The sequence below is a fragment of the Schistocerca nitens genome, chromosome 3 (genome assembly GCF_023898315.1).
Source record: "Schistocerca nitens isolate TAMUIC-IGC-003100 chromosome 3, iqSchNite1.1, whole genome shotgun sequence".
Classification (NCBI taxonomy): Eukaryota; Metazoa; Arthropoda; class Insecta; order Orthoptera; family Acrididae; genus Schistocerca; species Schistocerca nitens.
Genome location: NC_064616.1, coordinates 830,151,428 through 830,166,487, shown reverse-complemented (window position 1 = coordinate 830,166,487; position 15,060 = coordinate 830,151,428). Strand labels below are relative to the sequence as shown.

Below are 15,060 nucleotides of genomic sequence, written 5' to 3'. Positions count from 1 at the left end.
GTACGTAAATAATGTTTGATACACGTGATAAAACATCTGAAACAGTCGTATGTGGTTTGTCAACAACAAATCGTTCTGTAATAACATTACACATGAAATCAACAATAGTATTTCCGACTGAAGGAATCTTTATAGAATCCTTTCAATAGGCAATCCTTCAAATATAACACAATTTGTTTTCTCATATATCTCTACAAATCTTCTATAATCCAGTACAAAGCTGTCCCAAGGACATAGCAGTACGATAAAAACATTGCTTTTTACAGGAGACTGAAAGTTTCATCTTACTTTTGAGTCCACTTTTGGAAACACATTTCAGTATCACATAAATTAATACGTATTTATAGGGGGGGGGGGGGGAGGGGAGGGAGGGGGGGGAGAGTTGTATGTAAAAATGACATTGTAATTTCTGAAGCAATCTAAGACTTAGGTTTTTACCAAAATCTTCCATACTATTATAATATGGTCGATCTGTGTTAAAGAGGTATAATTTATACTGAAAGATGCCTTCAATTGATATACCATTACAATATCTAGGCTCAAATGTGGCAATGGTCACTGTTAAACAGCTGGTAAGTAGTTATAGAAATATTTAAGAATGAGAAACACACTACCGTGAAACTGCAATAGGACGCAGTAAGCACAGGTGTGTTTTTTATTGTCAAATATGCATTAATAAATTTCAGCTTGTCAACAATGATACTACATACAGAGGTCCTTTTTTTCCCCTGAAGTGTTTCCAATGATGAGACACATTTCCAGATCTCTCAAAGATTACACGCCTGTTTGATAATCTTAATTACTGCTACTACAGGTTATATCTTACCTGTTTGTCTAGTTTTCATTAGCAATAAAAAGTCATGGCAATGTTTGTACAATAAATTATTTTGATTTCAGGTTAAAAATGCAATTGCTTCTTGTAATTATACATTTTGTGATAATCTGATCACTTCAAACACCATGTATCTAATCAACTTACCTGTAAGTGATAGTAACAAAACTGGAAGACTGCATATATTTGTGTGAAAGACCTAATTCAGGGAAAGCAAAAACTTTTCACTATACTGTAACAACAAATATCAAAACTCTGAAATATATATTTACAATCACATATTAAAAGAAACAATTTAACTAATTTACATTACCGAAAATAAGGCAAATTATTTTTTCTTTTTCACTGCCTTGGGTACAAAAAGTTAATGTCACGAACACTGTTTATGACAATACTGTCACATTACAACATCTCCTTTGTTACCACTCTGATACTTTGTTATAATACATGTTATACATATTCAACACTTCACTGATTCACATCTTCAGTTACGTTACTCTTCTTTCATAAAAGTTCATCATATCTTGAGATATATTCCAACCAGACATCAGTGTTATAACATACAATGCCAGCAACACTGTCAGTGGATAAAGAAGTATATGAGTTCTCTGCAGAATTTGCAAACCTGCAACAGGAAAAGAAGAAGAAAAATTTTGGTGGAGATACAAAAATATGAAACAATTTCAGAAAAGATGTTCCTACAGGTAAGACTATCTGCAGCCACAAAACCCTCAGTTTATAGTCTCCAAGTTACTGACAATCATGACCAGATAATTACAGCACTGATCACAGCAACAATTTCTTACACTTGTAAAAATGTAGAAAAGAAATAAGATAAAAATGTTTCCAACTCGCTTTGATAAAAAGTTTCTATACATTTACACAACCAGTAACAAAGAGAAATTACAAAGTGGAATTAGTTGCACATTTTTAGAGTACTAAGTGATTTATTGTTTAAGGAGATAAAAATTTTCTTCGGACCCCAAAAGAAATATAAACGCACTGATTTAATATTCACAAATGACCTTCAGCATTACAGAAAAGGTAAATGTTTATCTTGTAGTCCAACTTTTGAAATGAATGCATGCCACAGCCAGATGACTTTGCACGTAACTACACCAATTACGATTAGCTGGCACCAGACCCCTATCACTCGGCTCACTGAAACGTCAACATCTGCACCACATTTTACTCTTGCTTCCCATGTGAAAATCTAACTCTGCAATATCACGTTCAATATTCATATTTTTTAAAAATATACTTCGACAGTGTTACATTTCAAATGACTGAGTCCATTTTTTAAACTCTGGTTAAAGAAGTAAATAAAACCAAGCAGATAGGATGAGGAATGCTGCCTTATGCCTTTTCAGTTTTGTTTTACCCAGACATGTTTCAGCACTTTTTGTACTATCTTCAGTGGGTTATTTTATTTTCTTGCTGTAAAATTGTTGTTACATATTAACATTTATAGAAACTTTTGGTACAAAATATTTACAACTGTGACAGAGGGTGGGTAAATATTTTGTACCAAAAATTTCTCTAAATGTTAATATGTGACAACAATTTTACAGTAAGAAAATAAAATAAACCACTGAAGATAGCACAAAAAGTGCTGAAACATATCTGGGCAAAATGAAACTGAAAAGGTGTCTTGCATAAGGCAGAATTCCTCGTCCTATTTTCATAGCAAGCATAGACATAAGAAGAGCTGCAGCACCACAAGATGATTAAAACCAAGCATAGCAACATCTGGTTAATTGAGATGTAGCCAAACATTCTTGCCCTCAACTTGTTGAAGGCTAAAGACATCTTGTACACAAGCTTTGTTGACAGAACACAGAATAGTAGTCAAGTGATTACTGGGAACCCTTTCTGCTAAGTATTACTACTACTATGAATCAGATAAAAAGCAAAAGACCAGTATTCCCAATATTTCCAACAATGAGTCTTACACGTAGAAGCCCAAGGATCCTCAGCTGACTATTAAAAATGAGTCAATGGAAGAAAAACACTTCAAAGGCTAAGATACAGGTAGTGCAGAAACATTAAATACACAGCAAGTTGGAGCTTGAAAGAAGCAAGATGTGGACCTGCGGCAGAATATCAATGACAGCTGCACATCATCGCAAAGGATGTGGCAAAACTGTATGTCCAAATGTAGGAGCAGGTCTTTTGACAAATCACAAAGTCAGGAAATATCTGCACTGTGGCACAAAGACAGTGCCAATAAATTTTATGCCCCAAGAAGTCAATAGTGACATCTTTTAGAATAATTAGTAAAACACAAATAGTAGCAGCCATTATGTTCTCTGACAAGAATTGCTATTTAATATCTATATGTCTGCCGTTACTTAAAAACTAGTGTGTGTGTGTGTGTGTGTGTGTGTGTGTGTGTGTGTGTGTGTGTGTGTGTGTGGGGGGTGGGGGGGGGGAGGGGAGGGGAGGGGGAGAAAGATTTGCTCTATTCTGATCATAGTACTCACTCATTGTGTAGCCCATTTAGACAATGGACAAGTGTTTGCTGTTTTGAAAATTGTCTGTCTGTTGCAATTTAAATATACATGCTTTATATACCACAAAAATTATACCTTTCATGTAGGCCTACTGCAAGCTTGATGATGCCCTCAGTTGGCAGTGTTACAACATATGAAGTTGATAACAATAAGAAACAGAACTGCATTTTTATTTATATTTGAGCTAGTTCTGGACCCTCAAATATTCATTGAGCTTGAGTTTTAGCATTTTCAGAAGTGTCCAAAGATCCACAAATGTTTTTCTAAGGTATTAATTATATTCGCAATTTTTTGCTATTAAGATGTTTCACAGACCAATTATACACTACCCTGTGACAGTGCCTACGGTTGGTTATCCTGGTGCACTTTACTTGCACACATCTTTGTTTCAACATGCCATTTTATTACACTGCTAGTTCAGTTTCTGCCTCTGATAGCACTGTTCACATACCCAGCCTCACCTCTTACTCACTACGCACCTGTCTCACTACTTGTGTGATCTCCCCCCCCCCCCCCCCCCCCCCACACACACACACACTCTCTCTCATATGCACCACTTATTCATCCTGGGCTTAATTTTCCACTTGACAAGCAAGAATAAGCATGCACAAGGTTATTACAACATCACTGATCACTACTAGAGCTGAACAAGAAAAGAAAAGTGGGAAGATATTTCTGATTAAAATGTGTGACAATAAGATGATGAGAAACAACATGAACAGTCAACAGAAAACATTCAGTTCCATGAAGAAGAACATTACTGCCCAAATTCAGAATTATTATAAGCCATGTGCTAGGCACATTTATACTATGGAAGAGAGTGTCAGGGCTAGGAGACACTCAACACTCAAAAACAATACTAGAAAGTTACCATGATGGCACAAAGAGCTACATAGCTGTTTCAAATTCAGCCAGCTCCTTGGAAAGAAACAAATACAGAAGAAACCCTGAAGGATTCACTGAATTCAAAAGAAAGATCTAGCCTACGGAGTTTTGAAAAAATTCTAAAAAGGTCCTCCATAAATCCATTTAATGGATCAAAGTTACCTGTTTAGATGTTCATTTACCATGTTGGATTAAAAAAGATTATACTTTGAAAGTCCTTTACCATAGAAGATCACAATACATTTCCTATTTGTGACCACTGCATGGATGCAGAAGTGACAGACAGAAATGAGTCAAATTCGAAATAAAACATAAATGAACACTTTTGATAGAGAAAAGCCCACTGCGCCTAGTGCAGTACCATTAGATTTTATGTTAATTATGCATGAGAATTGGCTGATCCTGGTGGCTGGATTGATGAAGCGCCCTTAAAAATGGCATATGTGATTTCAGTCTTTAAGAAAAGTCACAGAACAGGTGCACAGAACTAGAGAACTATCTCATTGATGTCAAATTATTTCAAAATAATAGAACATATTTTATTCTCATGTTTCACAGCTTTTCTGGAGACTGAAAAACTCTTTTGTAGGAAACAACATGAACTTGGCAAACACCAGTTTTGTGAAACTCAGCTTGTCTCGTTGACTGAAGAGGTACAGGGGCTATGTTGTGGAGATCAAATTAATTCCATGTTTCTTTATTTCAGGAAACCTTCAATTCAGTTCTGTACCATCATCTAGCAGGCAAAATTACATACTTATGGTACACTGTAACAGATATGTGAATGGGAGGTTACTTTCTAATAGCAGGGTGGCAACATAATAAATCAAAGTAGCATCTGGTGTACAAAAAGGATGTTTGATAGAACTGTCATTGTTGGTGATATATAAACTATATACCAGAAACACTTCTTGCTATCTGAGACTGTTTGCAGATGACATGTATTTGTAAGGAGAGTTCGTATCATAAGAAAACTGTTACAAAATGCAAGAAGATTAGAAGGAAATTAATCCTTGGTGCTGATCCTTAACATACATAAATGCAAAGAAATGCATATTAAGACAGGAAAAGACACAAAAGCTGAGTGGTCTGCATGCCTACTGCTATGCGGAGGACCCAGGTTCAATTTCTGGTACTGGCAAAGATATTCCCTTGGTGAGAGGACTGGTAGGAGGTGCACTTAGCCTCGGGAGGCCAACTGAGGAACTACTCAACCGATTAGTACTGGTTCAAAGGTCAAGAAACCTGGCAATGATTGGGAGAGCAGTGTGTTGACCACATGCCCCTTAATACCGCATCCAATAACACTATTGGCAGAGGATGACACGGCAGTTGGTTGGGCCAACTGGCCCGTTTAATTCCCGAATGTAAAACTTTATGTTAGCTTACCTAACTTCCTTGTTTCATTTAAAAATCTTGTGCAGGAATGATGATCCTTGGTAAACTTCCAAATTAGCTCAAATTTCTCTAATATATAAGAAACTATCTGTCTCAACTGCAGTAATGAAGCCAACCTTTACCAAGGTTTCAGCCCAAATAATTGAGCCTTCTTCAGAAGATATACCTGAATCTATAATTTGTCTAAGAGGGCATGGTCTATAAATAAAACTAAAACAGCCCGAATAGGCGTGGTCACATTTTAAAAATGCGGTACTAACCATCATAGGCATTTTGTGAGGTTACATGGGACGAGGTATTATGTACATTAACTCTCCTTGGAATGTACACACAATAGAAAATATGTCAATCAAGTACAACAATTCTTTTACAGTCTGCTATTGGAGTTAAATCAGCATCTATCTGAGGCTTTTCTCTTTACTATATGACTAGATATTTAACTGTTGGTAACTGTTCCCAGTGATTGAGGGCCAGTTGTATAACTGAAAAATCTTCAGATCTAAGCTGAAAGGTTTGCACATTAGTTCCTCGCAGTAGTTGACAACTTTTCTCTGTAATGTATTATTTATTCTCTGATGTTTTGGTGTTTATAAATTTTTTGTGTCTTTTGTTTATAAGTTTTCTTAGCATTAATTTGTGAACTCTGTGCTGACATTTTCCATAAGCAGGTAGCTTTGGCTTGCATGGACAAACAGAATCTGATGGATGAATAAATACACACATCAAAAAGTTTTGCATCACCCCAGTTCCCAGAACTCCTGAAGATAGACAGTGACTGTGGATATTGTATCACAGACACAGTCCCTTTGACTGTCCAGAGATGTCACTAAACCCGCCCAAAGATGTAAACAACCCTGCATGAGCAGTGCCTATTAGATGGAGGGGGTCCGACAGCCGATGAGTACAAGGTCATTCCACTCGGAAGTAGTACACGGCTCATGTTGTCTGTAGTTCAACCATGCTTAGATGGTCAATCCCACAGTTCGACTGCATCCGCATTGTTGCTTTGTGCCAGGAAGGGCTCTCAACAAGGGAAGTGTCCAGGCGTCTCGGAGTGAATCAAAGCTACGTTGTTCAGATATGGAGGAGACACAGAGGCAGGAACTGTTGATGACATGTCTTGCTTGGGCTGCGCAAGGGCTACTATTGCAGTGGATGACTGCTACCTACGGATTATGGCTAGGAGGAACCCTGAAAGCAACACCATCATGTCGAATAATGCTTTTCGTGCACCCACAGGACGTCGTGTTAGGACTCAAACTGTGTGCAATAGGCTGCATGATGTGCAACTTCACTCCCGACATCCATGGCGAGGTCCATCTTTGAAACCACAACACCATGCAGTGCAGTAAAGTTGGGCCCAACAACATGCCAAATGTACCGCTCAGGATTCGCATCACGTTCTCTTACCAATGAGTGTCGCATACGCGTTCAACCAGACAATCGTCGGAGACGTGTTTGGAGGCAACCCGATCAGGCTGAACGCATTAGACATACTCTCCAGCGAGTGCAGCAAGGTGGAGGTTACCTGTTGTTTTGGGGTGGACATACGCCACTGGTGGTCATGGAATGCACCGTAACGGCTGTACAATACGTGAATGCCATCCTACGACCGGAAGTGCAACCGTATCGGCAGCATATTGGTGAGGCATTCGTCTTCATGGACAACAATTCACGCCCCCACATGCACATTTTGTGAATGACTTCCTTCAGGATAACGACATCGCCCGACTAGAGTGGCCAGCATGTTCTCCAGACATGAACCCTATTGAACATACCTGGTACAGATTGAAAAGGGCTGTTTATGGACAACGTGACCCACCAACCACTCTGAGGGATCTATGCCGAATCACCATTACGGAATGGGACAATCTGGACCAACAGTATCTTGATGAATTTGTGGATAGTATGGACCGCAGCTCGTGGTCTTGCGGTAGCATTCTCGCTTCCCGCCCACAGGGTCCCGGGTTCGATTCCCGGCGGGGTCAGGGATTTTCTCTGCCTCGTGATGACTGGGTGTTGTGTGTCTTTCATCATCATTTCATCTTCATTGACTCGCAAGTCGCCGAAGTGGCGTCAACTAAAAAGGACTTGCAATACGGCGGGTGAACTTCCCCGCATGGGGCCTCCCGGCCAACAATGCCATACGATCATTTCATTTCATGTGGATAGTATGCCATGACAAATACAAGCATGCATCAATGTAAGAGGACGTGCTACTCGGTATTAGAGTTACCAGTGTGTATAGAAATCTGGACCACCACCTCTGAAGGTCTCGCTGTATGTGGTACAACATGCAATGTGTGGTTTTCATGAGCAATTAAAAGGGCGGAAGTGATGTTTATGTTGATCTCTATTCCAATTTTCTGTACACGTCCCAGAACTCTCGGTACCGAGGTGATGCAAACCTTTTTTTGATGTGTGTAATTAAAGAAATGGGCCTTTCCCCCTACTTATACATAACAAATAAAATTCGTTTACGATGAGTGTCAATTGTCAATCCCTGGACCCAGGGTAGATATTCTAGAAGGCTTCCTCCTTTCTGAAATAATCCGGTGTGTTACAAAATCCCTATATGCAATAGTATGATTTACAAACCACCACTTGTAACTTACCAACTACCCAATTTGTAAATGTTGTGAAAAGTATCAGATCTACAACACTCCCCTAAGGGTATGCCCAAAGCTACCTTTCTATCTCACAATATTTCCACATTAAACTACTTATCTGGATGAACAAAGCGATCAGAGTTGCATAAAATAATTGTATGATGAATCTCTGTTGAACACTAAACAGGAGCTTTTCAGTCTCCAAAATGGTAATCATTCATAAGCATAAAATATGTTCCATAATTATAAAGCAGAGTGAAATCAGCAATATAGACCTCTACTTATATGCTACAGTCTGAAAATAATTCTTGAAATGGAAATGACCTGTGGGTTCAACCCCTCCACCCCCCCATCCCCCTTTCACAATAAAAAAACCACTCGCGAGGCTTATCAAGATATGCCAAACTACTGTTAGAAAGGGAGCAAGTTCTTTTGCATACTCTATACAGAATCATAAGGCTGCCTCATCTGGTACAGCTGCCATCCTTCAGTTGAGCCATTTTAGCGCATTTAAAATCTATCTGTGGAGAACAGAAATGCCGAGGGGGGGGGGGGGGGGGGGGGGGGAAACAGTGAATGAAATTTGCCCCTTAATACGTCTTATGCTACAGGACCCCAGTTTTGTACGAATGACCCTTATTTTCATGATGGAGGATTAATCTGATGAAAACAGTAACCTTTAATAAAATACAGTGTGTCAGAGGCACAATTTATTTACTTTGATTAATAATTGCCACAGAAAACTCATGAATGGGTAAGCTTATGATTTATCAAGAGTACCCAAGCAGATTACAATTCATCCATGTAAAAAAACACATGAAGTCAGCAAAATGAATCACTTGTGAGTTCCAAAATGCTACCAGCAGTCCAGGTAGCATAATGACCGTGTATAGGGCGTTAAAAAGGATGAGGTACAATGGTCCTCATAAGCCACACATTTCTATAGTCAACGTTAATTGATGCTTCAGGTGGTGTAACGAGCAACACAACTGAACAGTGGTTGACTGGTGATTTGCAGTGGTGATTTGATGGAAGGGTTTGGGGTTGGTGAATGCCTGGAGAATGCTACATGCCATCATGTGTAGTGCCAACAGTGAAGTACAAAAAAAGGTCAACTTATGGTATGGAAGTGTTTTTCATGGTTAGGTTGTGGTCCCCTTATTGTTCACAAGAAAATGCTAAATGCGAAAGGATATGAATACATTTTAAAGCATTGTGTATTGCATACAGTAGAGGAACAGTTTGGTGATGAGAACTCATACTAGAATGACAATGCACCCTGTCATAAAGCAGCGTAAATGAGGTGATGGTTTGTGGACAAAATGTTCCTGAAATGGAAAGCCTGTCCAGAGTTCCAAGTTGAACCCAATGAAACACTTTCGGGATGGGTTAGAACTTTAACTTCACACCAGAACCTGGGGTAAAAAATCACTACCTCTTCTGGTTTTGGATCTCGAGGAAGAATGGGCTGCATGCCTCTACAGACATTCAGACACCTCATTGAAGGGCTCCCTAGTAGGGTTCAAGCTGTCAAAGATGAAGGAGGACACACTGCATATTAAGGTCTCCTAATAGATGTCTGGATAGTTTTTATCAGATAGTGTATCCAAAAATTCCAAGTTAAATCATGTTTTGGAATCCATATTAAACAGTAGGTCCTTCCATAACTCACTGAGTAAGTCAGTTTAAAGACTGAAAAAAAGCAGGGGCATACCAACTCCAATAGGACCATGTGTAGTAGAGCCCTGTGTTGTTTAAAATAATCTTCAGATTGAGGTCTGTGTTTCCTTTATAGTAAAATTACTAAAATGATGGACCATCAAAGAACTAACTTTGACACTGAACTATTCAATACAATTTTTGTCAGAAAAAACTGATCAATTACAAATATGTATCTCAACATGTAATTTCAAGATAGCAAAGACAAAATTTTTGCTAACGAGTACCTACAATGAATTACTCTACTTTAAAATGTTTCACAGTAAAAGAGACTCTAGTATATAAAAACTGTACACTTGTACCATTAAAATGCTCGTAGCATCTGCATTACAGAGTCATATTTGGGGAAGGAGAGGACCACAAAAGCTATGACATGTATCATGAACAACTGGTATTAATAAATAAAATGCATCACTCCAATGTAATGTACACTTATACAAATGATTATAAACAAAAGACCTTTTAATGTACATTTGTTCCTTAAAAAAAAAGAAACACACACACACACAGTGATATCCGAATACTTACAACTGTAGCCTAAAAATGTGATATAGATGTAATAGCCAAGGGCGATCAGCCACAGGGTATTTCCAAATAATCTGGCCACAAACCAGGGTTGATACAGAAAAGCTGGAAAGGAAACAACAAGCATTTAAAAAATATACACACACACACACACACACACACACACACACACACACACACATTATATATGTATTCCATCACAGAAATGTTATTAAATCATCTCATGAGAATATTCTGAAAATAAGTCTATTACAAAGTAATACATTCGATACAATGTATCAGCGCTTCACAAAAATTTTAAAGATTCAGTATATGATGATTAACTACCCTCATTTATTTTCACAATGAAATTCCTGAACATGCAAAAAAGTATCAAGGGTCTTCAATTGAAATTAGGTATAATCAAATTGTCACTGACATTTTTAAAAAGTAATTATGCAATCTAATTTCCTCATACTGTGCAACATGTAGATGATTACCTTGATAGATATAGAGAATCTACAAGTCATATTAGAGATGGACGATCTGTCATGCACATTTGGTTGTGTCTGAAGGTTTTCTACTCTTATTTGCATTAAGACATGACAAAACATCAACAGTTAAAAGACAGGAGACATAGTCTACATTAATCACAGATAAGATATGTATGAGTCTTCTCCTCAGCTTAGAAATACACGAGTTCAAAGAATGGGCAGTCTTTCCCATGGTAGAAAGTAACTATGTCAGGAACAATGGCCAACAGAAATGTACATTTCTTTTGTTTTAAAAATCTTCTTCTTCTTCTGCCACCCAGGATTAGGGCTTATGACCTGTTCCGCCTCACAATCTCTTCCTTGCCCTTCACACATCTTCAAGTATTTAAACTGAGTGTGATGTTTAGCACCATAACTAACAGTGAGTCTTTCACTAATTCCTGGATCACAATAACAAAGAGACTGACAACTATTAGTGTACAGGACAGTTACCACAGCAACAATCAAACCGAGCATGGTTTGGTAGTGTGTTCTTTTCTGTTCATAGTTTTCATTTCAGAAACAGCAGCAGACAAAGCTTGTGAGCAGTAATGTAAACGTTGTGATTCAATTTTATTGCGCATTTTGTTGCTCTGTGTAGCATGCTAAGAGTGAAGGTATGCAGAAAAGTGACAAGGTTATTTTGTAACTGCAAAGGGCAATGCTGCACATTAATAGACAGCGTATGAGCTTATCTGGTATGAAACACACAGCTGTTGCTGCTGCAGCCATACTGAACACTTGGGTATGGTGAATCAGCATCATCCCTTTCCATGCTCAGAAATTCTCCTGTTGGAATCAATTTGTTATTTTGATCCAGTTACAGAGTTAACTTGTTCATTACAGGTTCTATGTGTCTCTTACGTGACTTTATTGTAACCCAAACTTTTTTTATAAACTGAGGGAAAACGCAGGATGGAAATTAAACATATGGCGACAGATCACTACCAAATAGAGGACATGCCGAGCAATGAACAAGCATGTAGAAAAGGGCAATTACAAATTGCTAACAGCAGGCCCAAGTGATAAACAGAGAACGAGCAGTGCCTGCAGCTCACAGTGGTTTGTTACACACTATGACATTGTCTTGGTGAAATAGCAAGTGGATGGACATCTGCGCTGTGTTGCTCTTGCCCAAAGCAGGCAGCTCGATTTTTTTTAAGAGACTGCAGTGTGCAAATGGGAGAAATGTGATAAGAACCCAAATGGTTAATTGATTTGGTACATGCAATGTTTTTGTACGATACATGCCATACCAATGACAAAAATGTGGAAACACTGAGGGAAGTGGCTCCAAGTCTGAATCAAACAGGTATTAATATATTTCATATATTTAAGAATCATGAAAGAAGGCTGTATATGTGGAAGAGAGCTGGAGACACCAGAAGGTTTCAGTCTGATTATATAATGGTACGACAGAGATTTAGAAACTAGGTCTTAAATTCCCAGGGCCAGATGTGGACTCTGATCACAACTTAATAGTTATGAACTGTAGATTAAAACTGAAGAAACTGCAAAACGGTAAGGAGGTGGGATCTGAATGAACTGAATGAACTAGCAGTTGTTGAGAGTTTTAGAGGGAGCATTACGGAATGTTTGACAAGAAAAGGGGAAAGGAATACAGTAGAAGAAGAATGGGTGGCTCTGAGAGATGAAATAGTGAAGGCAGCAGAGGATAAAACAGGTAAAAAGACTAGGGCTACTAGAAATCCTTGGGTAACACAAGATGTGGTGTCACCGCCAGACACCACACTTGTTAGGTGGTAGCCTTTAAATCGGCCGCGGTCCGTTAGTATACGTCGGACCCGCGTGTCGCCACTGTCAGTGATAGCAGACCAAGCGCCACCACACGGCAGGTCTAGAGAGACGTACTGGCACTCGCCCCAGTTGTACAGCCGACGTTCATAGCAAAGGTTCACTGACAACTACGCTCTCATTTGCCGAGACGATAGTTAGCATAGCCTTCAGCTACGTCATTTGCTACGACCTAGCAAGGCGCCGTGTTCAATTGATATTATTATGTGAAGCATGTATCATCAAGAGAGATGTTCTACAATTGTGGATTAAAGTTAAGTATTACATCATCTACGTACTTTATTTGCAATTCTCAAGATATTGTCCTGTTCCAGACCTCACGCCAGTCAGCATGTAATTAAACGCGTGCATTTCGGCCTCCTCTAGCAACACAGTGTTGGCGCTTCTGCCAACACTACACAAGAGATATTGAATTTAATCAAAGAAATGAGAAAACATAAAAATGCAGCAAATGAAACAGGTGAAAAGGAATACAAACATATCAAAAATGAGATTGACAGGAAGTGCAAAATGGCTAAGCAGGAATGGATAGAGGGCAAATGTAAGGATGTAATTTAAGCATGTTATCACTAGGGGGTAAGATAGATGAATCTAAAGAAAACTTACAGAGACCTTTGGAGAACAGAGAACATCCTGTACGAATATCAAGAGCTCAGATGAAAACCAATCCTAAATGGGAAAGGAGGAAGGTTGAAGGAGTACACACAGGATCTATACAAGGGTGATATACTTTAGGGCAATATTATGGAAATGGAAGAGGATGTAGACGAGGATAAGATGGAAGATATGATACAGCATGAAGAATTTGACAGAATTTGACACAAAACAAGGCCCTAAGAGTAGACAACATTCCATTAGTACTACTGGAAGCCTTGGGAGAGCCAACCATGGCAAAACTCTTCCATCTGGAGCAAAATGTATGAGGCAGGTGAAATACCCTCAGACTTCATGAAGAATATTATAATTCCAATTCCAAAGAAAGCAGGCGCTGACAATTACCACACTATCAGTTTAATAAGTCATAGGTGCAAAATACTAACAAATTCTTTACAGACAAATGGAAAAATTGGTAGAAGCTGACCTTTGGGGAAGATCAGTTTGGATTCTGTATAAATGTAGGAACAAGCGAGGCAATACTGACCCTATGATTTATCTTAGAATACACACATCAAAAAAAGGTTTGCATCACCTTGGTTCCAAGATTTCTTGAACCTGTATAGAAAACTGGAATACAGATGACCATAAACATTATTTCTGCCCTTTTTGTTGCTCATGAAAACCACACATTGCATGATGTACCACCATACAGCGAGACCTTCAGAGCTGGTGGTCCAGATTGGTGTACACACCGATATCTATAATACCCAGTAGCATGTCCTCTTACAATGGTGCATGCCTGTATTTGTCATGGCGTACTATCCACAAGTTCATCAAGGCACTGTTGGTCCAGATTGTCCCATTCCTCGATGGCAATTCGGCGTAGATCCCGCAGTGTGGTTGGTAGGTCACATTGTCCATAAACAGCCCTTTTCAATCTATCCCAGGCATGTTCAATAGGGTTCATGTCTGGAGAACATGCTGCACACTCTAGTCGACCAGTGGTGTAAGTCAGCCCCACATAATGTCACCCCAAAACAGCAGGGAACCTCCACCTTGCTGCACTCGCTGGACAGTGAGTCTAAGGCATTCAGCCTGATCAGGTTGCCTCCAAACACGTCTGACGATTGTCTGGTTGAAGGCATATGCGACACTCATCAGTGAAGAGAACATCATGCCAATCCTGAGAGGTCCATTCAGCATGTTGTTGGGCCCATCTGTACCATGCTGCATGGTGTCGTGGTTGCAAAGATGGACCTCGCCATGGACGTCAGGAGTGAAGTTGCGCATCATGCGGCATATTGCGCACTGTTTTAGTCATAACACGATGTCCTGTGTCTACACGAAAAGCATTATTCCACATGATATTGCTTTCGGGGTTCCTCCGAGCCATAAGCTGTAGGTAGTGGTCATCCACTGCAGCAATAGCCTTTGAGCAGCCTGAGCAAGGCATGTCATCGACAGTTCCTCTCTCTCTGTACATCCTACATATCAGAACAACATCGCTTTGGTTCACTCGGAGATGCCTGGACACTTCCCTCGTTGAGCGCCCTTCCTGGCACAAAGTAACAATGCGGACACGATCGAACCGCGGGACTGACCGTCTAAGCATGGTTGAACTACAGACAACATGAGCCGTGTACCTCCTTCGTGAT

The 15,060-nt window shown here is 39.3% G+C and overlaps 1 protein-coding gene across 3 annotated transcripts in view; it reads right to left on the bottom strand.

The window, feature by feature from the left end:
- Nucleotides 1–1,079: 1,079 nt before the first annotated feature.
- Nucleotides 1,080–15,060, bottom strand: part of LOC126248850 (protein unc-50 homolog A) — a 97,586-nt gene continuing 83,605 nt past the window's right edge. For all 3 annotated transcript variants that reach the window (XM_049950278.1, XM_049950280.1, XM_049950277.1), the window contains exons 6-7: nucleotides 10,485–10,586; nucleotides 1,080–1,457 (exon numbers count right to left, since the gene is read on the bottom strand). In XM_049950278.1, coding sequence (XP_049806235.1) covers nucleotides 1,321–1,457; nucleotides 10,485–10,586 — 239 coding nt within the window. In that variant the 3' untranslated portion in view covers nucleotides 1,080–1,320. The remainder of the gene's footprint in view (nucleotides 1,458–10,484; nucleotides 10,587–15,060) is intronic.